Genomic DNA, 25,264 nt, shown 5'->3' with positions numbered 1-25,264 from the left:
GGGTACAGTCTAGAAGCAAACATCCTTTTGAGATACGTTTCCTTGGTCCATATTGAGGCTGAGCCCTGAGGAGCTGTGATTCTCAAGGAAAGACCAACCTTTTCTTCCAGTGTCCTCCTCTTTCTGTAACATCAAAGGTTCTCATAGCACATATTGAGGTAAGAACTTATTTGGACATTAACTGTTAGTGCTTTGATTTTTGCTCTCTTCATTGTTGCTCTCTTGTTTGTGGAGGCATGGTGCAGGTGGAGGAGTTTTTGTGGTGCAGACCCAGGGTCAACATGATGTCCACTGTTTCTTCACTGAATCCAGGTACAGGTGAGACCCAAGCAATTACACGTCCCTGTGTCTGTCGGCGTGGTTTGAGTCGGAAGCATGAGACAGCTCTACGTTTTTACTTCCCTTCACACACCAAAAATCTAAGCTCTCTGTTTCATCTTCATCTGAAAGTGAGTGCTGGTCTGAAATAAAATTTAGGAGGGCAAAAGGATAGCTCTGAAAAATTTACACTTATTCCAGTTTTCTCCCTCATGCTGATTTCTAAGAGGCAAATTCTCTTTCTTGCTCTTTTCCCCTTTTCTCCTCTTCAGAAGCTGTCCTTTGCGAGTGCTGGTGCTTGAGAGCTGAAAGCATGAATTGCACTGAGCACGTCCCCAGCCTCCTGGGTTGCCCTAAGCCAGCATAAAGCCACGATGCGTACAACCAATTTGGGCCAGAAACAGCTAGTAGATTATTTTTTTTTTTTCTTCTCAGTAACTGAATTTTATCACAGTAACTGACGTACTAATGAACCAACTTGTAATTAACGTCAATGAAAATTTAACTCAGTTGTTATTTAAATGATGCAATAATCGTGGTAGCAGCATGTGTGAGGTTTTGTACCATCACGTAGTGATGACGGAGTGTGGAAAGTTAAAGATAAGATAGTAAAAATCATTGAAAGCGGACAATTTAGGAGGCTGTGTGAAATATTTAGTGTTTATTGTAGTAGTGAATGCTGTAGAGTTCATGGATGCGGGAAATGAAAAAGCTCTTTGGGATGTTGGTTGTGGAGCCTTTTCTCACATCCCAGAGGTATGGTGTGATCAGTTTGTTTGGCTGAAGTGAGGAAAAGCTTCTAGTCCTGCGAGAAACTGGATATGTGGACCTGGGGTGGCTGTTGTGTGGGGAAGAGCAAGTTTTTGTTTGCTCTTTGTTTTTGCGAAGAGTTGGACTGAATATTTTCTAGGTGCTTATTCTTACTTTCACCTTTTGTTTCTCTGATCCTTAGGACAACATTGCAGTGATTGCTTTTACTGACCCCCTGTTTTCCCTCTCCCTCCTCTGGCTCCCACTTTCCCCAGTATTGTGTGTACCATGGGAAAGAGCCTAACACCCTTCTCTTCTTGAAGCTTTTATTATCAAATTTAAGCTTTTCGGGCATGATACTTCTTTAAATATATATGATATGATGCTTCTGTGCTCAGGGAATTTAGTGGTACTAAAAATGATGTTTTTCTTGTTGTCTGAGGAATATTCTGGTGTTCCCACTTTTGAATCCAAGCAGCACTAAGGATGAAACAGTGCTATTTCCAAAACAATAGTCTATCTCCACAATCAAAATTGTTGAAAAAGTAACTAGTACCACTAAGTGAGCATGTGCAGAAGATAACATTTAAAATCCCATGGGCTGGAAAGAAAGACTGCTCAGAATCTGCCTTGCTTAAGATTTCAGGGTAAGGTTTGAACAAGAAAAGCTCCCGATCTCCCTTACCTGTTGTGGTTGCAGTGTATGAAGTGCAAACACATGGTTTGTATGTCCTGGCCTCCCGCGCTGCATTGCTCAGCAAGGCGGCAAGAGCATTGGGGTTTTTTAGCTTACGTGCTTTCTTAGTAATACCAGGGCAAAAGCTGCTGTGTGGGCAGGCTTTAGCCTTCCAGTTTGTGAACACATCTTTTTGACCTGCTTGATACAAGCCCATTCTTTGTGGGGTTCTCCACAAGTTGGTCCTCTTTCTTCTTTGGAAATCCTTGCTCTAATATAAAGGCTGGTTTGCTGTGTTGTCTCATCCCCCCTACCTCCACACCACTATTTTCCTCTTCCTCCCATTTTAATAGCTTGTACTTTAGAAAGCTACAAGTCATAATCTTGTTTTGCTTGGCAGGTGAGGAGCCTCAATACAGTTCACTGCCACTCTAACCTTACTGTGGCTCATCAGTGTCTTCACCTTTGCCTTCTTGCCTTGAGCGCTTAGACTTTGAAAAAAATAACCTGTCGTCCTACGGCGAAGCCTCCTTTACCTTCAGTCCAAGAATTAAAATTAATATCACTCTGGGAATTGGTGGACACTTCTTAAAGTGCAAGATGCCATTTTTCTGTAAAAAAAAGAAATAGCTCGCACGGATAATCTAGAGCATAAAGCTATGAAATAAGTTCTGCAAAATTAAAATTCAGGTGGGGGTTATGCAGATTGCCTTATTTGAATATTTAAATCTTCTGTAGATTTTGATGACTGCTTTATCATTGTTTTCCATATATATGCAATGATGCTCATTTACAGCCTTCCCCAATCAGTTATACAGCAAATACCACTGCTATAAATAAAATGTCATTTGCAGGAGACAGAGTTTTGTAAGTTAAATGAGGAAGAAATGTTCCCTTTGAAGAAATGTTAGCCATGATCAGTTGGTCAGGATTTTCTCCACAGGATTATTAAAGGAGTGGTTGAAATGTGCATTTTCCCTTCCACTTCTTCCCTGATATGGGCCAAGGAGTACTTTGGTCTTTTGGGTAGTGTTCCAGAAAGATTGTCCAAAGGAAAAATAAAAGTCTCTGGATGTTGTCTCATGTTGCAGCTCCGTCACTGTCATGGTTGGCTCTCAAAAATCAGCAGGGCTGCTTGTCACTGTCCTTGGCTGTGCAGTCGCACCCTCCTCTCGGGCCTGGCTGCTGTCTTAACCCTGCGGTCAGCTGTTTCTTCTCTTCAATGGAAAACTAATAGCTGTTGGGTTCCCCCCCCTCCGTTCTTTTCTTGATCAGATCATGCTTTGGCTTGTTTGGTGCTTCTGCACCGTCTACTAAATAATTCAGATATTTCTGTCTAGTTGTTCAATGTCACTGGCTTTGCTGGTAGCATTTGAGCAGCGTCAGTAAGCTCATGTTTGTCACCATTGGGGAAAATACATTTATTTTTGCTGTTACAATCTGAACCCCCAGTAGTATCTGACAGATACACCGCTTTAGCAGCTCATACAGCCATACATTGGACTGCTGAGCTGTGTCTGATCCTGGTTCCACCATGGGCTTTCCTCCACCTGCAGGGAAATCATGTAACCTTGTCTACAGTTTTATTATTTCTCATGGGAGTGATAGATCCTGCACTGGTGAGCTGGTGAATCTTGTTGAATCAATTTTAAAGTAACTTAGATTAGATTAGATTAGATTAGATTAGATCAAGGTGGTTATACTCAAGACTTCCTACTTCTACAGGGACTGTGACATTTCATCAGCGACGCTATCTTTGGAAGATTGAGAGCTGCTCAGCTCAGAATGCATCTCACGGTAACAGCACTGTAGTTGTTTAAAAGTGCACAGGAAACCTATGAAACAGGTTGGGGATCAAAATCAAGATCTGACTGCCAAACTCAAACTGCAGAGGGCTTTTTTTGAACAGTTAGAGGAGGTTAGGATGTAGAATAACCTGCCCCCAACACTTTTTGTTAAGAGATCTTTAAATATGCGTTGTAGGAAGTTGAATTTTGCCTCATCTAGGTTTCCTGACTTGAGGTGGCAATTTTTACTCAAATAGTTGAGACAGACAGTGAGTATATTTAATGAAAATTGAATTAGAAGTTCTTGTATTCACATTTGGAGGTTTGAGCAAAGGCACATAGCCTTTGAGATACATTCCACATTGGCTGCCGTGCATGGCAGAATGGTGGTTTTGGTTTTGGCTTCTCATCTGTTTTAAGGTGGTAATTCACAGTCATGCTTTTGCTTTTAAATTAGGGAATGCCTGTCAGTGGGAAAGGACTGTAATCCTGTCGGGGTTTAACATTTGGATGGTATACAGCTAGCATGCTTTGAACTGATGCTTGAGCTGGTCTGCAAGGGGAGGGAGAAGAGAACATGTTCTTAAGGAAGAAGTGAAACCTGCTACTATTTAAATTTCTGTGTTTGTGTACTGTGCTAGCGGTGGACTCTGTGAAGAGTGGGTCAGTCACAGGTTGCAGGAGCTGCAAGGAAGAGGAAGGAGTGTCCTTGCTGCTCCTTGGCCCCAAGCTGACCTAGTGCCGGGCACTGAGAGCTCTCCTTGCGGTGAGCTGTTAATAGGGGAAGGTGACACCTTCGTGTTCAAGTGCTACAAATGTCTGCTCCATCCTGAGGTGTTGATCCTGTTTCTCCGTGTGTTTTTCATCATGAAATCGGTGACGTGACACATGAGGCAGGACGTGCTTTGCTGGGCCCCAGGGAGGAACCGTGGCTGGAAGGAGGAGTGGAGGCGCAGCCCCGGCCCAGGGCCTGTCCCGCGCTGCGGAGCCGGAGGGGTGCGGGCACACTGCTGGCTCGGAGGGGAGTGGGAAGTGGGGCTGTTGCAGATGCTGTGATGGTGCCGGCACCTGCTGTCTGCAGTGCTATTTGGTAGCGTTCCAGTACTTCTGTGGTAATGAGACCTTGCCTTGCACAATAATGAAGCACTGAGATTAAGCTATGAAAATAACAACCTGAGGCACTGAAGTCCTGAAGTGATGCTGTACTGGGAAACGTGGTTTTGTGAAGAAAAGGACACAACAGGCCTGGAGTCCTGACTCTTGAAAGTTTCTAGTCTCATTTACTCTCGGGTTTCATCTAAAATGAAAAACTGCTTATTAGCATTTCTGAAACCAAGGCCTGAGTGCTGATGGGTTTGATGATGAGGTGACTTTGTAGAGTGTGTTAAATGAGTGTTGGGTGTAGTTGTCACTTTCGAAAATCCTCCTTCTGTTTATTACTTCCCAAATGTATTAGCTCCCTCATATAAATTCACTTGGTAGGTTGAGGCTTACATCTTGATAGTAGCACAGTAGTAGATAGGTAGCACAGTGTCCTTGCTAGGAAAAATGATACTTGGTTTCACTTGCTAAAGATAAATTCTACAGCCACAGACTTTCCCCATTTTATTTCCCTGTTCTGTGACCTGCACTGGCTACCCAGGAGTAAGTTAATTTCTTCGTAAGGAAAATGATGAATTCCAAGTCTGTTTTGATCCAGCTCCATGTGTTGTGATGAGTGCTTTTGATAAAACTGTGTCCTGTTTACTTCTGCAGCTTTTATTTGCAGTCTTTTTTTTATTATTTTAGTGCTGCTGCTTGTTAAAATAGGTTTTCTATCTGTTGGACAGCAGGTTGATTCGCAGTTGCATCTGTCTATATAGACTATGTTCAAATATCATTAGTGTACATAAAAACAAATGCAGATTCTTCATTAAGGTTTTTTTTTTTTTAATTGAAATTATTTAAACTTTAATTATTTAATTTGAAATTATATGGTACCAAAACTACAGACTTTGAAACCAGCTATTTTCCTTCTTAATTTTCCCTCTAGCCTGCCATTGACAACCTGACTAACAGGGATTAGTTATTTCCTTAGGGAAAACACTGTGTCTGTAAAGAAGTATGAATGAGATTTACTCCCTTTGTTGTCCCTTAATATCAGTGCCAATATTTCAAAAGTTAAGAACATAAGGTTAGACCAGCAAGTCTATTTTTAAACCCAAATCGGGGAGATTGGCTATAATTTCACAAGTGATACACACTGAAGAGCACCGGTTGAGTTGGAGATGTGTTGGAGTTCCTGCTTGCTCCAGGAAAATCAGATCTGTATGTCTGCATGTTGATAAATAGGTTTAGCTCCTAACCTTTTAATCTTCTGCATTGGTGGGATGGAGACTGTCCTTGTTGGGGATGAATGTCCTTGGTGTTAAGGTGGGCTTTATGGTGAATCTCAAAAGTCTGGAGATGGTGTGAGCCCTCAGTGGCTGATGGGGTCTGAGTTTGTCCTGTGGTTGTATTGGCATTTGAGGGAGAGTTGCCCTCACTGTGTGTAACTTGTGGTTTAGGAGAAACAGGTGTAATATATTACCTTTTTCTGTATCGTGTACTATTTCAATGACATGACAAAGGAAGGAAACAGGTATGCTTTTACATATTAAAAGCGTTTTATAGGATTGACTTTTTTTTAAATGTCGTATTTGCAAAGTACCTTCCTTCCCCTTCTGCGTCTTCTCATTTAATTGTTGTATTGTCAGCAGTGGTGACATCCATTAGGTGGTTCTCTGGAACAGGAGTTCAATTTCAAAAAGGGATTTGGAAGATAGTGCAGCGTTTTTTTCCCTTTACATGACTTGAGTGCTGAGCCAAGTTGAGTGTCCTGCTCAGATTTTATTCAGAGACTTTCCTATAAAGTATGCACACGATATGAGTTTGCAAAGAGGACTTGTTTGAGTAAATCGAGCCTCATAGCAGTATTATGGAGCTATTTATCATAACTTCGTTAAGAGTGCATTGACTTTCATACTTTATCTGCAGGACTGATACCCTTCCTGCATTGAAATTAGTTTCCTAATCTAGTGTTCTGACAGACGAATTTTTTCCAGATTTCTCCATTAATCTTCATGTTTCGGGTACTTATAGATGAATTTGTATCTTTGTTAATTACTTAAAATATATGTGCAATGAATGTACTTTTTGGTTTAAAACACTTCTCTCTCAGTGGATAGTGAGTATTTTTAACTATGTTAATCCATTGATACATTGTCTTCTACCACTTAGCAATGGGAGTGCTCTTCCTTGAGACCACGATTTTCTTTTTTCTTTTGGTGCTAATAGTTGTTAAGTGCTTACGCAGTCCGCTTTGCCACCCGTAGCTCTCGGCAGGCTGCTCTCTAGGGCTCTGTATTGCACATCTCAATCTTGGCATTGGCTCAGAGTTGTCTCTTGACCAGCATCCGAGCAAGTTGTGTGCGTTTTTATTTCAAGCCAGAACGAGACTGGTGGTGACTGACAAAAAGTTTAGTCATTTCACTTAAAAGGTCTAAGCCAGGATACTGCATCCATTTATGTAGTGTAGTTACCGTGGGGAAGCTGAGAAACCAGATATTTCATAGTGCTGTTTGTGGTGGTGTACATTTCACTTCAAGGCTACTCGAACTAAGTTTAAAGGGTCCCTTAGTCTGGTGGCTGTTACCCTGCTTCTGGCAGTTTAACTCTTGCGTCTCGCTTTCTGTTGGGCACCATCCGTATCACATCATTGTGTTGTGTGGGATTCAATATTTGAATGCACTAGGGATTCAGTAGTAGTGGTAGGAGTCATTTTCTTTCCGTTTGAGCGCTCTATTTTATCTCACCATGAATTATACTATGTAACTGGCAGAATATTTACTTGTTCCTGCTGCCCGTCTTTATACACAGAGTAAGAAGTTGCTGAGCTGTTGTCTGGGGCTTGGGGGTAGCAGGAACTTCACATTCTTCCTTCAGCTTCTTAGCCGACTTGTAACTTTAGGCAATTGTATTTGTGCTATAGGATACACAATAAAAAAATCGACAATGAAAATGGAGCAGACTGTTCTGTCTGGTTTCTTTTCTTTTGGCCAATAACCCCCGATATTCTTATAGTCTGTATGCTGTAGGAAGTAGATGGAGAAAACAGAATAATGCTGGAGATTTTGCATTTAAAAAAAAAAAACACAACAAAACCAAACCTGAACGACTTGGCAAAAACCTCCACTATCTTGAATGTTAAAGAATCAAACTAAGTAATTCTTAATAGCTTCTATTTGCAACCCGTTGCAAACATGAAAGAACTTTTTGGGACACCCTGTTGTGTGGTGTTCCCCCGTCACGTGAATGCTCTGGCTGTCCAGTGCCTTCTGAATTAGCTGGGAACGGAGCCGTGACTTTTACATTCTCACCTGGACTTAAGGTGTAGTCTCATGGAAATTGCTTTACCAGCTGGTAGCGCAGCCCAGGTTGTGAAGACAGATCTCGTAATTTGTTGAGCTAGACCCGAGTGTTTCAACATTTATTAACCAGGTTTTCCAGTTTTAAGTGCGTTACGTGTATAGTCAGGCATATCCAGGTGTAAGTCAAATCCTGGAAGCAACTGGGCTTCAGGCAGAGGTTGGGATTGGAAAAATTGCATAAATTGACGTAACCTAAATGAAAGAAAAAAACTGCCACATACTATATCAGCAGAATTGTGTTAAATAGATTGTTGTGGTTTTTTTCTCTGTTGTACAAATAGTTCTAATAAAAGGTTGAGTTAAAGGTATGAGCATTGGTCCCTTTTTGTGACAAAAAGTACCCTCCTTTTCTCTGGTAAATATTTTTATGCTAATAAAAATGCACATTCACAGGCAACATTTCCACATTTTCAAGGCAGAATGGATTGCCAGGCTGTAACCTTTCAATGTGCTGCGAGGTTTTTATTTGTCAGCGTAATGCCAGCGAGCTGCTGCGTTTAACCTGACGTGAGGGGCTCTGACACAAGTTTCGCTCGCAAAGCAAGCCGTGTCTGCGTTGGCTGCGCGCTGGGCAGGCGGGAGCCGAGCCGGCGCATGTCCTGCGGCTGGTGGCAGTGACCCATGGTGCAGGCTGGAGGGCTGCAGGTGTGCTACCTTCACTGCAGGCCTAAGGGTTCTGCTAGAGGGACACGGGTGCAGCTGGGGTGCTGCTCTCTAAGTGTGTTCCTCGAAAACCTGCCTGAGTCCTGAAGGTGTCTGTGCATCAAGGAGCTATGATTTAGAAGTCTGTAAATAGCTTTGGGGTTTACTGGTTCAGTGCAAAGAGAGCAGTGAGTGCTGGTGTTCTGCCCGCTTTGTTTGTGGGCAAACCCCAGGAAGCTGTCATAAACAGAGGCTTTTTTTAATAAACCCTTAGAATAATAATAATAAAAATGTTTATTATTGCAATGGACTGCAGTGGTGTAGGCTGGCTGACCTCCCCTGCAGAGGTGCTTGCAGGTCTGTAGTTCCTTTCAGCTGGAAGGTGTGAAGCGTGCTCCCAAGCCACGCAACTTACTGTAAGCATGGGTTGCTGTTGATGGTTACATTCTGAATTCTCCACGGCAGATCCTTTGCACCTTTCATATTTCCTGGGAATTTCTTCTGAAATGTAAGAACATAAGGTGCGTTCTTTAATGCAGTGCTCTTGAGGAGTCTCGGTGTTGCTGTGGCAATGGGAGGCATGATCAACTTGGAGTTCTCTTCTGCTAAAACGGATTTAATGGAGGTAGCAGGGGAATGGAAAGGTGGAACTGTTACAAGTACTGGTCGGCGAGTGGAGATTGCCAAGCAGGTGTGATAGAGGAATACAGTAAGTTTTAATAATTAATCTAACTCTGTTGATAGTAATTCCTATTTGCATATATATACATATATAATCTTCATGTTCAATGGGTTTTGTTCTCAAAGGCCATACAGCAGCAGTTCAGATAAGAACACTCAAAGCACGGTCTTGGCAGACAAAAAGATGAAAGGGATTGCAGGAGTCCTGTGCCGTGTCTCCAGAAAAGCTTCCTTTACAAAGAGTGGGAGTTGAGTGTTAAGACGAACACAATTTTTGTCCTTGGAAGGAAAAGCCCAAGTAAGTTGACAAGAGTAGAGACTTGGTAGAGAGGGATTACAGGGGTTGAAACTTCAGAAATTTTGACCGCTTTTGATGAAGTAACTTCTCATGAAGGATAGTTGGCTGTTGATTCCTACTGTGGTCCTTGGACTGAACGTAACTATGTAAGATGAAGTCTGCAGCCAGAGCTGCTGAAGAAGGGCCGGTCACCAGGACAGTGCACCTGGGGCCTGTTACAAAAGAACAGAATCGTATGATTTGACTGTAAGAGGCAGGTCAGAGGAGTGATAGCAGAACGTGGGAAACTCAGACTAGATTTGGTTACAGTTGGTCTAGCAACTGCAAAAAATGTGGAAATGTTGCTGCCCCTGTTGTTTATTTTTTAAATACAGGAATAATATAGGAAGGTTTTGCATTTGTTTTGGAGCATGCAATATGCTATAAAGATGGCCTAAGGAAAATGTTGGTGATTATACCTACAATAAAGGGTGATTCAATCCTTAGAGAAGTGAGCAAATAAGCTCCTGTTTACGGACCCACTGTTTCATATGTGTGTGTAAAACTAATGCTTTAAAGAACTGCTTCTCCACTTTGGACAGGATAATTCCTTCGGCAGCTGTGACTTTAATGAATTCACAGAATTCACAGAATTGTTAGGGTTGGAAGGGACCTCTGGAGATCATCTAGTCCAACCCTCCTGCCAGAGCAGGGTCACCTACAGCACGTTACACAGGACAGCGTCCAGGCGGGTTTTGAATGTCTCCAGAGTGGGAGACTCCACCACCTCTCTGGGCAGCCTGTTCCAGTGCTCCACTACCCTCAAAGTAAAGAAGTTCCTTCTCATGTTAAGATGGAACTTCCTATGTTCAAGTTTATGCCCATTACCCCTCGTCCTATCACTGGGTGCCACTGAAAAAAGACTACTCCCATCCCCCTGGCATCCTCCCATTAAGTATTTGTATGTATTAATAAGATCCCCCCTCAATCTTCTTTTCTCTAGACTAAAGAGACCCAAGTACCTCAGCCTTTCCTCATAAGAAAGGTGCTCCAGTCCCCTAATCATCTTTCTTGCCCTTTGCTGGAGTCCCCTAATCATCTTTGTTGCCCTTTGCTGGACCCTCTCCAGCAGTTCCCTGTCTTTCTTGAACTGGGGAGCCCAGAACTGGACACAGTACTCCAGATGCGGTCTCACCAGGGCAGAGTAGAGGGGGAGGATGACCTCCCTCGACCTGCTGGCCACACTCTTCTTGATGCACCCCAGGATGCCATTCGCCTTCTTGGCCGCCAGGGCACATTGCTGGCTCATGGTCATCCTGTTGTCCACCAGGACTCCCAGGTCCCTCTCCACAGAGCTGCTCTCCAGGAGGTCAGCCCCCAACCTGTACTGGTGCATGGGGTTATTCCTCCCCAGGTGCAGTACCCTACACTTACCCTTGTTGAACTTCATAAGGTTTCTTTCTGCCCAACTCTCCAGCCTGGCGAGGTCACGCTGTAAGGCAGCACAGCCTTCTGGCGTGTCAGCCACTCCTCCCAGTTTTGTGTCATCAGCAAACTTGCTGATGGTACACTCTATCCCTTCATCCAGATCATTGATGAATATGTTGAACAAAACTGGGCCCAGTACTGACCCCTGAGGGACACCACTTGTTACTAACCTCCAACTAGACTCTGCGCCACTAACCACAACCCTCTGAGCTCTATCTGTAAGCCAGTTCTCAATCCACCTCACTGTCCATTCATCTAAGCCACACTTCCTAAGCTTTCCTGTGAGGATGATGTGGGAGACAGTGTCGAAAGCCTTGCCAAAGTCAAGGTAGACAACATCCACTGCCCTCCCCTCATCCACCCATCTAGTTACTTTGTCATAGAAGGCTATCAGATTAGTCAGACATGACTTCCCCTTGGTGAATCCATGTTGACTACTTCTGATAATCTTCTTTTCATTCAGGTGCTTTGAGATGACTCCCAGAACAAGCTGCTCCATCATCTTCCCAGGGATGGAGGTGAGGCTGACCGGCCTGTAGTTTCCCGGGTCATCCTTCCTGCCCTTTTTGAAGACTGGAGTGACATTGGCTATCCTCCAGTCCTCAGGCACCTCACCTGTCCTCCAGGACCTTTCAAAGATAATGGAGAGAGGCCCAGCAATGACTTCCGCCAGCTCCCTCAGCACCCGAGGGTGCATCCCATCAGGCCCCATGGATTTATGTATATCCAATTTATCTAACTGATCTTTAACGTGTTCCTTGTTAACCAAGGGATAGTCTTGTTTCCCCCAGACTTTCTCTGTTACCTGCAAAGTCGGGGTCTCACAAGGAAATTGGTAGTATTTTTATTACTTTGTTATAGAAGCATCACACTTCATTTTGCCTATCTGTAGTCTACTTTCTTGGCCTTGCAGGACTGTCTTGGAAAGATTTGGAGTGCACTAAAAGTGCTCAGCCAAGGGCTCTGTGGCCAGTAATTTTCTTTCCTGCAGAATCAACTGAAAATGCTTTTTGCTTATCACAGAACAGCAATTAAAATGGCTTGAAAAATTGGAATCATCTCAGTCCGGCCCAAACCGCGACATCCAGCATAAATTGGAGATGGTGAGAAGTCTTCCACATTGTCTTTTGTTTGTGGAAGGTCAGATACTAGGAAGGCATATAGCTGTGAAATACTTACTTTGTTTATACAGTTGAAAGTTAGAAAATATCTTAAGTGTTATCCAGGCTTCCAGCTGTTAGTGACTAAATAAGAGAAGACAAAATTACAAGAATGATCTTAAACCCTGTTTTGACTCTAAAAGCCTTAGAGAACTAGGAGCTTACATGAAGTATGGTGCTCTGGAGACCCTTTCTTGAAGAAGTTGGACCTTTGCCGAGGGCTCCAGCAGGGAGAATGACAGGGGGATGGGGCAAGAGGGGAGGGCGTAGAAGTAGGTATGTATAATACTTTGCTTTCCATAATTTGAATATCCTGTCTGACAGCTGTGTACTGTCCTTCTGGTGCTGTGTTGTTGAATCACAAAACATGTGAAGCGAGATTCGTACTCCACATGGCAGGTTAGGCAGAGGCTGGTTTTGTTCCTGCAGTGCTCTTGCACGGTGTGAATGGAGTTAAAAATCCTCGAGTTGGGGAGAGGAGAGAGAGCAAAGCACGTTCCTGCGGCAGTGCGGCTTTGTGGGGTTTTGGTGAGTTGTTTAGCCGAGTGTAGCAGAAGTGATCATGCAGACATTTGCTGATCTGTGAATTTTAAGCAGTTCCTTACCATCACAGATATTAAAGATTTCTTACACTGAATGATGTTCTGAAGCTTTGTTTGCTTTTGCCTCTCTCAGCCCTGATTTCAAGGGTGAGATTTTTTCAAAGGGGGGAAAATATCTGCCGTTGCGCCCTGATGGAGATGGTTGCTGATTTGCTATGGCAGGTAATCAGCTGTATCCTTCCACTGAGTTGGCAGCAGTGTCTAGCCAGAGTCTCTGACGTTTTCCCCCAAAAGGATATGGCTGTATTAAGGAAATGTACTGACCCTCGTAGGGGGGGGTTGGGCGTTTCTGTGCTGTGAGTACATTGCTACAGAAGAGTGAACGAAACTTGCACTGAATAGCTTAAGAGTTAATTTTCTCCAGCACTGTTGGTTTTGGTTCCGATTGAGAAATCTGCTTATTAGGTATCTTACATTTTTTTGTGCTGAAAATACTAAGTAATGGTACTCCAAATTACTGTGATATGAAACTCACCAATGTGTCCATAACGGATTTCATAAAAATGTTTGAGGAATCAAGTAAATAGTAAATGAACCTAAAATAAAGTTGTTTCCTACTTGAATAGTTTATTATGTTGTGCTATAAATTTATTTATTTATTTATGTTAATAAATTCTACTGGAATTTAAAACACTTGAGCTAAAGTTGTCTTCCTAGAGGGTCCTTTCAATTTTTTTTACTTTCTCCTATCAGTGAGGGGTTGGCAAAGGCTCAGTCAGGCCCGATGGAGTCTCTTTGTCCTTGGAGAAGGTGCAAGTGTGTTTTCCAAAGGCCTGATGTTCTCTGCCTGGCTTATCTCCTAGAGTAAAGGACCCCGTGCAACTGCACTTTGGCTAGCTTGGATCTGCTTATATGTTGATAAGGTGCGTGACCTGCAAGAACCCAGTCATCTACAGATCTTGATTCGAACATGCTCCCCTGGAGCCACTGTCTCATCTCGTAGCAAAAGGGGCAGCTCATGCCTGTATTCATGACTGACTGTAGTGGCGTTAAATTAGGAAGAAGGTTAAAAAAAACCTTGAAGTGGTCTTTTGCAGGCTGTGAAAATTGCTTATTTCTGCAGTGATAATAAAAGCAGAGAGCAAGTGAACGTGTGGAGCTGGCCGCAGGTTGTAAGTGCGGTGGCGCACGGTAGCGTCAGGAGTAAGGCTTGAGAGGGTCTGTGCCTCTGCGTTTCGGAGCTCCCTCCGCTGAGTGGCAGGATTGGGCCCGCTGGTGTGTCATGTTGGTGCAGTCTTCTCTCTGAAGGAAGAGTCTCTCCTTCCAGATACTTTTGTCATAAGAGTTCTAGATCTCAACTACAGAAGAGCTTTTATGATGAGCTTGTGCATTAATAAGATGAGTTGGGAATACTCGCTGAAAGGGCCACTGAGTGAAAACGCACGAGGAGGCACAGGAACGACTGCTGGTTTCGTATTTATAACTGTACTCTGGGAGAGGCTTGCTGCTGCTGCTGGGCGCTCCTCTGTACCTCTTTAGTACTTCACATTGTTCTTTCTGAATGTTTTTCAGGCAGAAGTTCATAGTAGAGGGGTGCTTTTGTCCTGAATAGTTTTTCTTTCTGAAATGCAAACAAGAATCTCCGCTGCAAACACTGGACCTAATTAGCAGATGTGCTGAACAGGGCACTGTTTATGCCATAGCTGTTAGTCCTACAATGAAGAATTGTTACAAAAAGGTCTTTAGATGAAGTGCATGTGCCATCTCCCCTCATAGGGAACACATAATTAGTATTTCCTTGAAGTGAAAAAGCCCAGGTACCTGTGTGAATGGGCATAGGGACCAGGACATCTAACCCCTCTCCTCCCGCCTCCAGGGTATGGCCCAAGAATAATAAAAAGGACCTTTACCTTTCCTTCTTGGTGTTAGCAGTAGATTTATCTCAGTATTCGGTGGCAGAGTTGTAGGTTTCAGGGACGGAGGAACCTCTTCCCTGCTCTGAAAGACCTCTGCAACAGGTTTTCTGCCTGCCTGCGCAGAGGGAGGCTCTGTATGGTAGACACAGGGTTTTGAAATAGGTTTTACTGGATGCCTTTGCATGAAGGAATTTGCTGAAACCTGATCCTGTCTGTAGCTTCTTCTCCAGTCCGTAGGGGTGTCTCGTGTCCCCATTGTCTCATGCGCCTTTGTTTTAAAATAATATTGAGCCTCAGACACCAGCTGATTTACTTTAATTCAACATCCAACTTATGTTTGATTTCTTTTCATATTCAAGTGAGCCATCTGGCTTTAATGAACTGTAACTGTTTTTAATGCTGCCTCCAGTTGCTAACATCTGAATATTTCATGTGCTGAAAGGAGGTTTGAAATGCAGAAGTGAGACTGAAGAGTCCAAAGTATTTCCAAATGAGCTCTGTTCCAGCAGCACTTGTGCTCCCCTCCCCTCGAGATTTATCAAAAGATAATCTTTGGGGTGCCAGACTGTAAGCATCAGCCATGGCGGGTGCTAATTACAAGTACTCTCAATTTTGTGTACATAAAACACCAGAGCTGCTTGTGAAATCCTGAATAACTACCCAACTTGACTTGGGCAGAATATCAATCAACTTCAACAGGAGCTGCCAGTATTTGGCATCTTTTAAATAAACAGCCTCTTTGGTGTTTAATTTTGGGTGGGTTATTTTGTTGTGGGTTTTTTTTTGCGGGGTGGGGTTGTGTCTCAAATATTTCTGTGTTGCAAAAAAAGATGAGGTTAGTTTTACGTCACCTAGTTGAGGTATAGAAGTTAATTGAGAGCTTGATCCCGTAAACTGAAAATACCCTAGTTGCAATTAAATTTTGAGGGTACTTTGCCAGGGCCACGCTATTAGAAACCAGTGGCACATCCCCAGATTTGTTGGCCTACATGCTTCGCTCGGCATTTTTCACAGCGTTGCCTTTGTTTTGGCTTAGCAGTGTGACAGCTGATAGACTTAGGGTAGGCCATTACCAAGAAATATTTTGATTAATGATTAAAAAGTATTTTGTTAGTTATTCACTGTGTGCCAAGCATCAGGTTGCCAGTGATACCATCTTCCAGCATTCCATCGTAAAAGATAGAATGAATGAAAGCTTAGGCTATCAGTCCATCTGCAGGAGGAAAGTCTTCAGAAAGGGTGGGCTGGGAGCACGCGGCTGCGTTAGCTCACCCTGTGCTGCCTTGTCCTGGGAGCGGGGAAGAAATCCATAAGGAACCAGGGGGGATTGGTAGAGATTGGTACCTGTGCTTAACTTCTCAGTTACTTTCTCATAGAGACAGAGCTGAATTGGGAGTTAACTTGTGACCTTGTAGGTATGTGCTGAGCACAGTCTTTGTGAGCTGGAGAGGAGTAGGGTAGAAGCAGTATAGCAGAAATTGGCAGCTGAGTTCTCTTCCAGATGCATTCCTGAAGCTATAACAAATAAAACCGTATTAATATCTTCTACACAGTAGATTTTTGTGGCATTAAGCTACCACTCAATAGAAGCTCTTGATGATACCTCTTGCTGCTCTTTAAAAATTTTCATTACATGTGAGAATAAAAATGTGTAAGTTGGCTGTATTTTTGATTGTACTTGAGAACTTCCTACACCACTGAGCACTGTTGGTGGGTATTTCTTTAATTCTATTCAAGTTTGTTTTATTTGTGTGTGACTGAAGCTACCGGTGTTGTGTGCAGGAGATTTCAGCCAGGCTTTTCAGTGCTTTGCACTGCGATTCCCTAAAATTCATGCCAAAAACTGTAGCTCAGTCTATAGTACAACTTTGGCATCTCGTTTTCAGCTGAAGCGTAACTCGAGTTCGGCTTCACCTGTGTGATGTTGCCAGCTAGCAAGCCTGGATGCTCCACAGACATGCTCAGGAGATTTGCAGCCTGCTACACAGCATTATACAATTAAACCATGGAAATCCTCCACAAAATGGAATTATGGTACTTTGGGAAGGTTTAGGGTTTTCTTTCTCCCTTTTTTTTCTTTCCAAGTTCTCAGTGTCTAAATGGTGGAAGCGTGTCGTGATCAATTTGCTTTGCATGGGCACCGTGGGAGCCTAAAGATACTGCTGACAGCAGGGACAGTGGCACTGCCCTTTCTGGTCCCAGCTGCAGGCGGCCACCCAGTCCTCATGCCTGGGACTGCTGGAGCTGCCTTCTCTGTCCCCCCTGGAAGACCGCTGAGGACTGGGCAGGCAAGCTGAAAAAAGCAATCGCTCTCCCACCTAAACTTCCCTGTAATAGAACTATGTCTTCAAAATACTTGCATTTTTAACGTATAGACAGATTTTCAAAGGAAAAAACATTTTGTTAGAATTTTTCAGACAAGCTGTAATTCACAAGCTGCTTATTTGAATGAGAATACAAATGCAACTGTAGCCTGCAGAAAGCTGCCTAAGGTCTGCTTCCAGTTGTGGTGGGACGGAAGATGCTCTTTCAGAGAGAGAAGGGCTGAATAGTGTCTTAGTCATTTATAGTTACTGTGTATCCAGATGAATTATACCCTCAGAAGTGGAGTCACAGTTGCATCTTTAAAAGCAGTATCGTATTGGAAAAATCTCTCATTTGTGATACCCATTTTGAAGAAAGATTTTTATGTTGCCATCTGTTAGGGAACTTGCATTTCTTATGGGGTTGCCCATGCTGTAGTAGAAAAAAAACCCACTTAAAATAGGTTGGGTTTTTTAACCTTAAAAAAAAAAAAAAAAGACCCTCCCACAAAACCTCTCTAAGGGTTATTGGGTGGTCTCCATAGACACTACAAGTATACAAAATTTAAGACTTTTCAAATGCGTAGGGAGGGCTTCTCTTTTTATACCATAGCTATTCAAAATGTGTTTAGGTGAGAAGTACAACCTGTGTGTTTTAAAAAACTGATTTTTAATCCTCTACGTTATTTCTGGTATCTTGCTTAAAAAGAAAAATCAGGTGCTTCCCAGACGTTCAAGAAGAATGCAAAGGGTATTTGAAGATAAACTTTATTTTTTAAAGAATTTTTAAGCCAATAATCTTGGGTTTGTGCCCCCCTCATGCTACATCTCATTGATTTATATAAAATTGTCAGTCAAAGTGTGATATTAATAAACATGTAACCTAGGCTTTTATTTACTATACAACCTTGCTTTAATGGAGAATTTTATAAGAGAGAAATACTCACAGTGCAGTGCCAGTGCAGTGAACTAGTAGGCTTGCTTTAGACCTGTCCTTCCTGCGTTTCTACCATTAATAATGAAATAATGATTTAATTGCTCATAGGAATAGGTTTGAGAGTTATGGCTTCTCGTCACAAAGTGTTTAGGAGTGTATTTCTGCTCCCTTCTTTTTTTTTTTTTTTTTTCTTTCTTTTTTTAACCTGGTAGGTTTGGGGGGCTTTGGTGGGGGGTTTGGATTGCGTTTGTTTGTTTGTTCTAAGCCTAGTAAGTTAAAAAAAAGACAGGAGTACCTTCAGCTTGCACAACTATAAAACACTCTGTGCACACACTTGTGTAGTAAAATGAAGGTGTGAAAACCAGCCACTTTCAGGGCATTTTTTTGCATGTGCTATTCTCAGATGTTCTGCAGAGCAATAGTTTCTGGTTTAGGGGTAACAAGAGTAAGACATTGAATGGTTCAATCATCTACATTTGTACAGCCTCTGTATTTGTAGGGTGGGCTTGTCAAAACAGACTGCAAAATTTTCTTGGCCCGTTGTCTCCATAACAATTTGGGGCTCTATCGACGAAGAGGAGTATTGAGAGAACAGAGAGGGGCTCTGTCCCTTAGAGATAAACATGATGCTTAAGAAATTTGGATAGTGGAAGGACTCTGTTATGGGTAGGCTGGGGTTCTATCACTTGCTTGTTTTTCTCGTACCACAGGATCACATGTAATGTAGTTAGGAGCAGTGCTCTGCTGATGCACAGGGCTGCTTCTCCTTGAAGAACCATTGGCATGGGTGAAGTCAGTGCAGGCATCTTTTAAGTATACAGAAGGACAGGTGACTACCTGTATTGAATATCTTAAAATATGTTTTACCAGCTAATATGCAGTAAAATGAACTGCCATAAAAACGAGAAAATTTTAAGACAGGTAAAATATTATAAAATGAAATGAAAATCAAGTACATATCTTGGTTGTATCTTGGTATACAGAGTATTTTTTTTTCCACTTATATGAGACAACATTTTGGTAATAAATGAGCTACTGTGTCACAGCAAAACAGTTTCACTGGTGTCTTCAAGTCCTATTAAAGTGATGAAGTGATGGCTCCTTGGTTGTACTGTTAAGAATCTAGTAAGTTTAAAATGTGTATATATATTTAAATTTGTCTTATAGCTGTTCAAGACCAGAGTTGCAAATCTGCTGAGTGCTTGTGAAAAGCAAACGGGTAAAATACTGGAAACCCACAGCCTGAGCAGACGATTTGTAAGGATTATTGTGCTCTTGCTTTGCTAGATCAGCTTGGCTTTCTTGAGCTTGGACATTTTCGTTGGTCCAGGTGGCAAAGGAGCTGGATTCCTGCTTTGTCTTGTTCCTAAGCCATGACTTGGTTAGTTCCCTGCTTCTTTAGCCTTGTGAAGGGTTGAAGGAGCTTTTGAGAGGGGTGGATTTCTTGGGGGACTGAAGAGATGTTAAAACTCAGCTTTGTAATTGGCTGATTTAGGAAATTTATTTTTTTCTAGAATCACTTTGGTCTGCAGATGAGGGGTGTAGAATAACTAAACATACATAAACACAGTGAGATGCCCTTGTTTGCTCTAAGGTTTTTGCCTTATTGCTGGAGTAATGTTTTTAATGTATCTTAAAGTAGTTAAAATCCAATAAAGATTTTCTTATCAGTTGTTCCTTTCATTTTTTTTTTCAGAATCCTTCTTGAATGTCCTGGCTGCCAGTAGAATCGAAGGCAGGAGGCAACTCATGACCACCAAACCGTGACAGCCTCAGATTCCCCTGCTTCTGGCTGCTCAAAATAACTACTGGGCTACTGTGGAGATGAATGGAGAACAGCAGTATGATGCAGGTAATAGGCTGGCTGAACTCCCTGACTAACAATTCTCAAAAAACTTGGCAAGCAAGATGGAACAAAGATGAGCACAGTGAATGTTTCATACTGCATGTGTCTGATGCTGTGTACTGTATACAGGGAGAAACTCAAATGTCGATGACTGTAGGTTAGAGTCTGGCTACGAGGCTTACGTTTGTTATTGCTGTATTTCAAAAGCAAGGTGTTATCATTGCCTTAAAGGAGAACAAAATCTCACCCACCTTAGTAATTGTGTTTTTAAGAAGCTGTGTCTTTCTTCTTTGTAGTATCATTATGTGATGGGCTTGTGAAAAGCTCAGTGGCTTTAACGCTGCTATTTTAAGGCATTTGTCTGTCAAACTGGTTAATATTATCTTGTCCTTTCCTCGTGTTCATCTTCTTCGTAATATTTCAACAACGTTGTGCTGCTGGTTTAGAAGTTGGATAACTGAAGCTGTTTGCTGCCATTGTAGTCTGTCCTGTTTTTTCTGATGTGCGTTGGTGTGCCTGCTTTGATGGGTTTGGGATATCAACTCCAAACTGCTGCAGAGTGATACTTTATGATAAATTAGTTTAGGTTTTGGTTCACCTTGAAACACGAGGCTGAGAAAGTGGGTGGTTGGTCTGGGATGGCTGAGGATAACAACAGCTTTCTGAAACAGTTCTGGGATTGTAAGTTCTTAGCAGGTAGAGGCCATCCATTTTTCTGACTTGCCTGCCATGGTTTGTTCCTTTTCCTTGAGGAAAACACCTATAGTGTTGGTACAGTTAATATAAAGTAAATTTTAGTTTGTGATTTCCAGCGTAGACAGTTGGATTAGGATTTTATTTGAGCATTACTTTCCTTTGGTACTTGTCCAACAGGCAGCTCTTGTCATAGGACAATTCACTATTGGTAGTTTTTGTACCTTTGCTTTGTGGAAGTCTAATTGCTGTCGATGTTACCAAAGAAATGTTAAACATGATTTGAATCTGCAGTGTTTTTAGCAGAATGCTATCATCTGCTTTATGTTGCTGAAATATGCTTTTTGATTATTAATTATAGCCAATCACTCAAGTTGTTGTCAATGTTATATCCTCAAATAAGCAAGAAAAAGCAGCACGCACAAGTATGCAGAATGTCTCCAGGCACATGTTAATAGAGTTTCCTCTGCTACAGGAGACTGCCAACTTCTGTCATGTAGTGTAAGAAAGAGAAAGGGCGTTGAGCAGCTGAGAAGAACTGTAAGGAGATGTATACGTGGTCAGTGATGGGTTGGTCAGAGTCTGATAGCACATCTCTCTGTACTAAAACCTTTACTGAAATTTTTCCATCTTCCTCAAAAAGTTTCAGAGGTCACACACTCCTTTCGATGTGCTTTAGGAATAGCTAGGAAGGGTTTGATATTGTCTTGAAATTACTCAACAGCTATTTTCCTGAGAATCCTTTTTGTGCCTGCTTTGAGTACAGGTGGCTGTGAAAAGCCAACAATAACTGAAGAGAGCTTTGCTTGCTGAGTTCAAAGATAGTTTCCAGGAAATGCTACCCATGTAACATAAGCACATTGGTTTTGTTGTGCCCTCTAATATTGTTTCCTGATGTGCTTTGAGTTAGACCAGTCCCAACCCCTACTGGAACATTCCCTTCATATTCTTTGACTGGTCTCATTTTTTTCATTTGATGATTTTTAGCAGTTTTTGGAGATTTCCCCTTGTCTTTTTGGTTTTTATATCCTGGCGTTCCGCCTGCAAGAACCCAGAGACTGGTCAGAGTTGTTGGTTGTGATTCTGTCCTGCACTGTAAGGGGAAAAGACAACTTTCATTCTTGTCACAGTCTTCTCAGCTGCTGAAATTCCAAACTGTCTTTATTTATTCATGGCCTTGCAGCTGGTGTAGATGGAAAAGATTAACTGATATTAAAATCAGATTGAAATGTATCTAAGTTTCAGGGTGAGAAACCTTTAGGTTAGCCATAATTGAAGGTCTTGCAGACTTCAGTGTGATGTACTTAAATGTCCAATATGACAGTCTTCAACTAAATCACATTAAAGATGCATGAAAATGATTTGCAGTGAGAATTTAACTCAAATCCAAAGATCAAAACAGTCTGGTGTAGACTGCTTCCGTTGCAAGTATTTTTAAGGGCTACTATCCTTAATATTTCACTACCTTCTTGTATCCAAATGGGTACGATTCAGTATTCTTTCTCTTCCTGTATGTATCAGAGAGCACCAGGACATAATTCATGTTAAATTCATGGTAAAATTCAGAAAGGAAGAGTTAGCGTTCAGAATAAGGTTAGTAGAAATAGTGATAAATGGGAAATGATGTACCTACCTAGGAAACTTCTAGTATTCTTACAGAGAATTTTCTCACCTCCAGAGTGGGTAAGCATTCTCCACAGAACCTCTGTGGATCACTTCTCGGATTTTACTTGAGAAAATTTTCGTTAGCTTGACTTGAAACCAAAACCTAGTTGTATGGTGAGGCCACAGAGATGAGAAACGCATATGGTTTCTTTCCCTGCCTTTGCCAAAGTTGTGCTTTGCCACTGAGCTAATGCGTGGCTCGACCTGTCTGCTATAGAAAAAGATGTCTCCATGTAGTAAAAAGTTGAATTCAAGCAGGGCTTGTAGCATTTCTATTCAATTAAGGATACGGGGAGAAAGAAGAAACGTAAGTGTATGTACACCCATGCATTACATTAATAAATTGTGCTTTAGGGTTAAATGGATTAAATATGGGTGTTGTCATCTGTCATATTAGTTTGCAAGTTTTCTCACAGTAGAAGTGAATTTCTAGTGTAAATGCCTGAGGTTTTATTGGGTAGTTTGAACTCAGACTGATCAGGACGTTTAATACAGACATATGGCCCCTCAGGAATGCAGCTTCATTAAACCGGTCCCCTCTGTGTCCCGGGATCTGTTAACCCACGAGGATGGTGCTGTGCTGTAGGGTCTTGCAGAAAATGCCAGCAGACTAGATCAAAGGCTTGATTTAAACAGGGCCTGCGCTGCTGCAGCTATCCTGCCGATAAAACCAGAAAAGCGACCGGATTCTGACTCTCAAAGATTTCCAGCTAGCGCGAGCCTTACCAGAGAGACGGTCCTTCAGTGTGCTCTTGGAGTGTTTCTGCATTTAGGTATTGAAAAACAGATACTTGATTTCTGAGATTTTTTCATGGTTTATGTAGTCCTATCGCATGCCACAATTAAAAAACTGATTTACTGCTCTCGCTATGAAACCTCGTACAGCGGTTTTGCTTGGAGCTTTATTCAGTGAGCTTTTAATGTTCCACACTGACTCAGGAAGTGCTGCACTAAATACCCTGGAATGCTGTGGCAGCATCGGGTGTGAGAAGCAGCAGATAGATTTGTTGAATCCTGTAGCTTAGCACGGCCCTCGGCCATGTCAGCCTCCTAAGGGAGGGAAAGCACCTGAACGCCCCGGCTCTGTGCGCTCAGTGCAAGGCTGATCGCCTAATCTCATTTAATTGTAAAACCTTCGTTAAGTGTAAATGCAAGCTGAGTTGAACTCTTACGAATGAACAGAACAGCAAGCGTTCTGGGTGCTTTTTTAAAGAAGTTTAAAAAATATCCCTCTGACTTGACGAAACTCCCTAGAATAGAGTAGGAATAGTATTAAATTTGCAATGAGTGTTGCACAGGAATTTGTAATTTTTTTAAATTATTTTTATTTTTCTATGAAAAATGGGTTGCAGGAGAGCTTTTGGGTGTGCTGGTGAGATTTGGGCACCATACGGTACAAAGCAATCCGAGCCCTTCTTACTGCAGCAAAGATCTGGAAGGAAACGGCTCTTTTCGATATGAAAACATCCAGGCTGCAGAGACCATGGATTAGTGGAGTGACAAAGGACCACTGGTAACTCTGATCCAGTTGGGAACCGGTTTTAACCGTAGTTAGAGGCAAAAGGGTGGCTGGAGCGGCACGCAAACTGGCTTTCTCGGGAGCTCCTTGTAGCAATTAAGTGGCAACATAAGTTACTAATTGACCCTTTCAGTGTGTTAAGTGACCTGTGCCTCATTTAAGGAGCTTAACTGCCCCTTAGGCAGTTATCTGATGATAACACGTTATTGAAGACTCGGTGCTGCAAGCGGCTTGGTAAAGAGCACGGCTGGAAAGCCTCAAGATCCGGGTAGTATTCCCAGGTCGAGCTACTTGGCTTTCAAACTTGTTAAAAAGCACAGAGCAGTCACGTTGCTTTATGTTTCCCTTCGAACAGGAATGCATTAGACATCGCAAGCAGTGCTTTTTACATACAAAGTGCTTTTTGGAGTTGGGTGAAAGTGGGGTTGTTGCTGCTGTTGAGCAGCCGGGTGCTGTGCGGTGGGAAAGGGCAAGCTGCCTTTCTCCAAGCGGGAGAAAAATTAGTCAAAGTTCGCTCTTGGTTTCGACTGACCATAGACGTTGAGTTCAAGCTGATGTTCCTTCCGCTTTGGTTCTGCCCCTGGGAACTTGAGCATTTTTATGGTTAAAGTGAAATGCTGTTTTAACGAGTTAAGAAATCTTATTCTGTTTTAGCAACACTTTGCGATGAAACTATATTTTTCTTAGAATGAGTTGCAGCCAAAGCTTTCATTAGCTCCCCCCTAATTTGCAAACAGCTGTGCTCTGTGCCTCTTTACTCTGCGCCTCTCTCTACTCCCTCAAAATTTTTGTAAATAAAATTACTTACTTCTGTGCTTTTCTAGGTGTATTTCTTTCTAAGTTAAAAATTGTCCCCTAAAAGTGATGGTGATATTCAAGCTCTGAATTTTTTGAGCTCTGGGGCTTAGGAAAGGCCAATATAACCAACTGTGGTTGTTTAAAAATAGCAAAATGAAATTGGGTTTGGGAGAGATAAGAGCTGCCTTTAAAACAGATACTGTCATCAGCAAACAAAAGCTAACTGAATATGCATTTCTAGATTTGGGGAAATGATAATTCCTAGAATTACAATGAAAAGTCGAAGATGAGCTTAACAATCAGTTTGAAGAGGAAATGTACCTACTTTATGCTCAGGACTTCTAGGCTTTTTTAGACAATTTAAAGTATGTGATTTTTTTTTTTTTTCTGGGCAAATATTTGCCCCTCTCTGTTTGAGGACTAAGAACAGTTGTGGAGCGTACTTAGCATGTTGTCAGCGTGTCCAAGGGTCTGATAAGGGCATGTAATAGTATTTCATTCTTTTTTTTTTTTTTTTTGACACGTAAAGTTTCCGACTCAAACTACTTCTGCTTGAAAGAACGGTTACCACCTGTCCTAAGAAAGGCTGGGTGTGTAGGAAATGGTGTCCCGAAACCTTCGCTGAGCTCTCCCCCGGCTTTGATACACAGAGATTTCTCTGTTTGCCAACGTAAACAAAGTATCAGGTTTCCTGGTACTGAGAGATGAAAATCTCCTGTGTTCATTCATAAAGACAGCTCTGGTGTAGATGGTAGATTTGGTCTAAAAGTGAAAATGAAAAGCTTTACTTTTATGTCACATCACTGCCGTCCCTTTCG

General features: G+C 42.2%; 1 protein-coding gene across 1 annotated transcript in view; it reads left to right on the top strand.

The window, feature by feature from the left end:
• Positions 1 to 19,630: 19,630 nt before the first annotated feature.
• SFMBT1 (Scm-like with four mbt domains 1) overlaps positions 19,631 to 25,264 on the top strand; it is a 34,394-nt gene continuing 28,760 nt past the window's right edge. Inside the window, exon 1 of the mRNA XM_009891248.1 lies at positions 19,631 to 19,777. Coding sequence (XP_009889550.1) covers positions 19,750 to 19,777 — 28 coding nt within the window. The 5' untranslated portion in view covers positions 19,631 to 19,749. The remainder of the gene's footprint in view (positions 19,778 to 25,264) is intronic.

This window comes from Charadrius vociferus, unplaced genomic scaffold, assembly GCF_000708025.1.
Source record: "Charadrius vociferus isolate BGI_N301 unplaced genomic scaffold, ASM70802v2 scaffold758, whole genome shotgun sequence".
In the NCBI taxonomy this organism is placed as follows: domain Eukaryota; kingdom Metazoa; phylum Chordata; class Aves; order Charadriiformes; family Charadriidae; genus Charadrius; species Charadrius vociferus.
The sequence above is the reverse complement of the archived record's forward strand: the minus strand, read 5'-3'. Positions and strand labels throughout refer to the sequence as shown.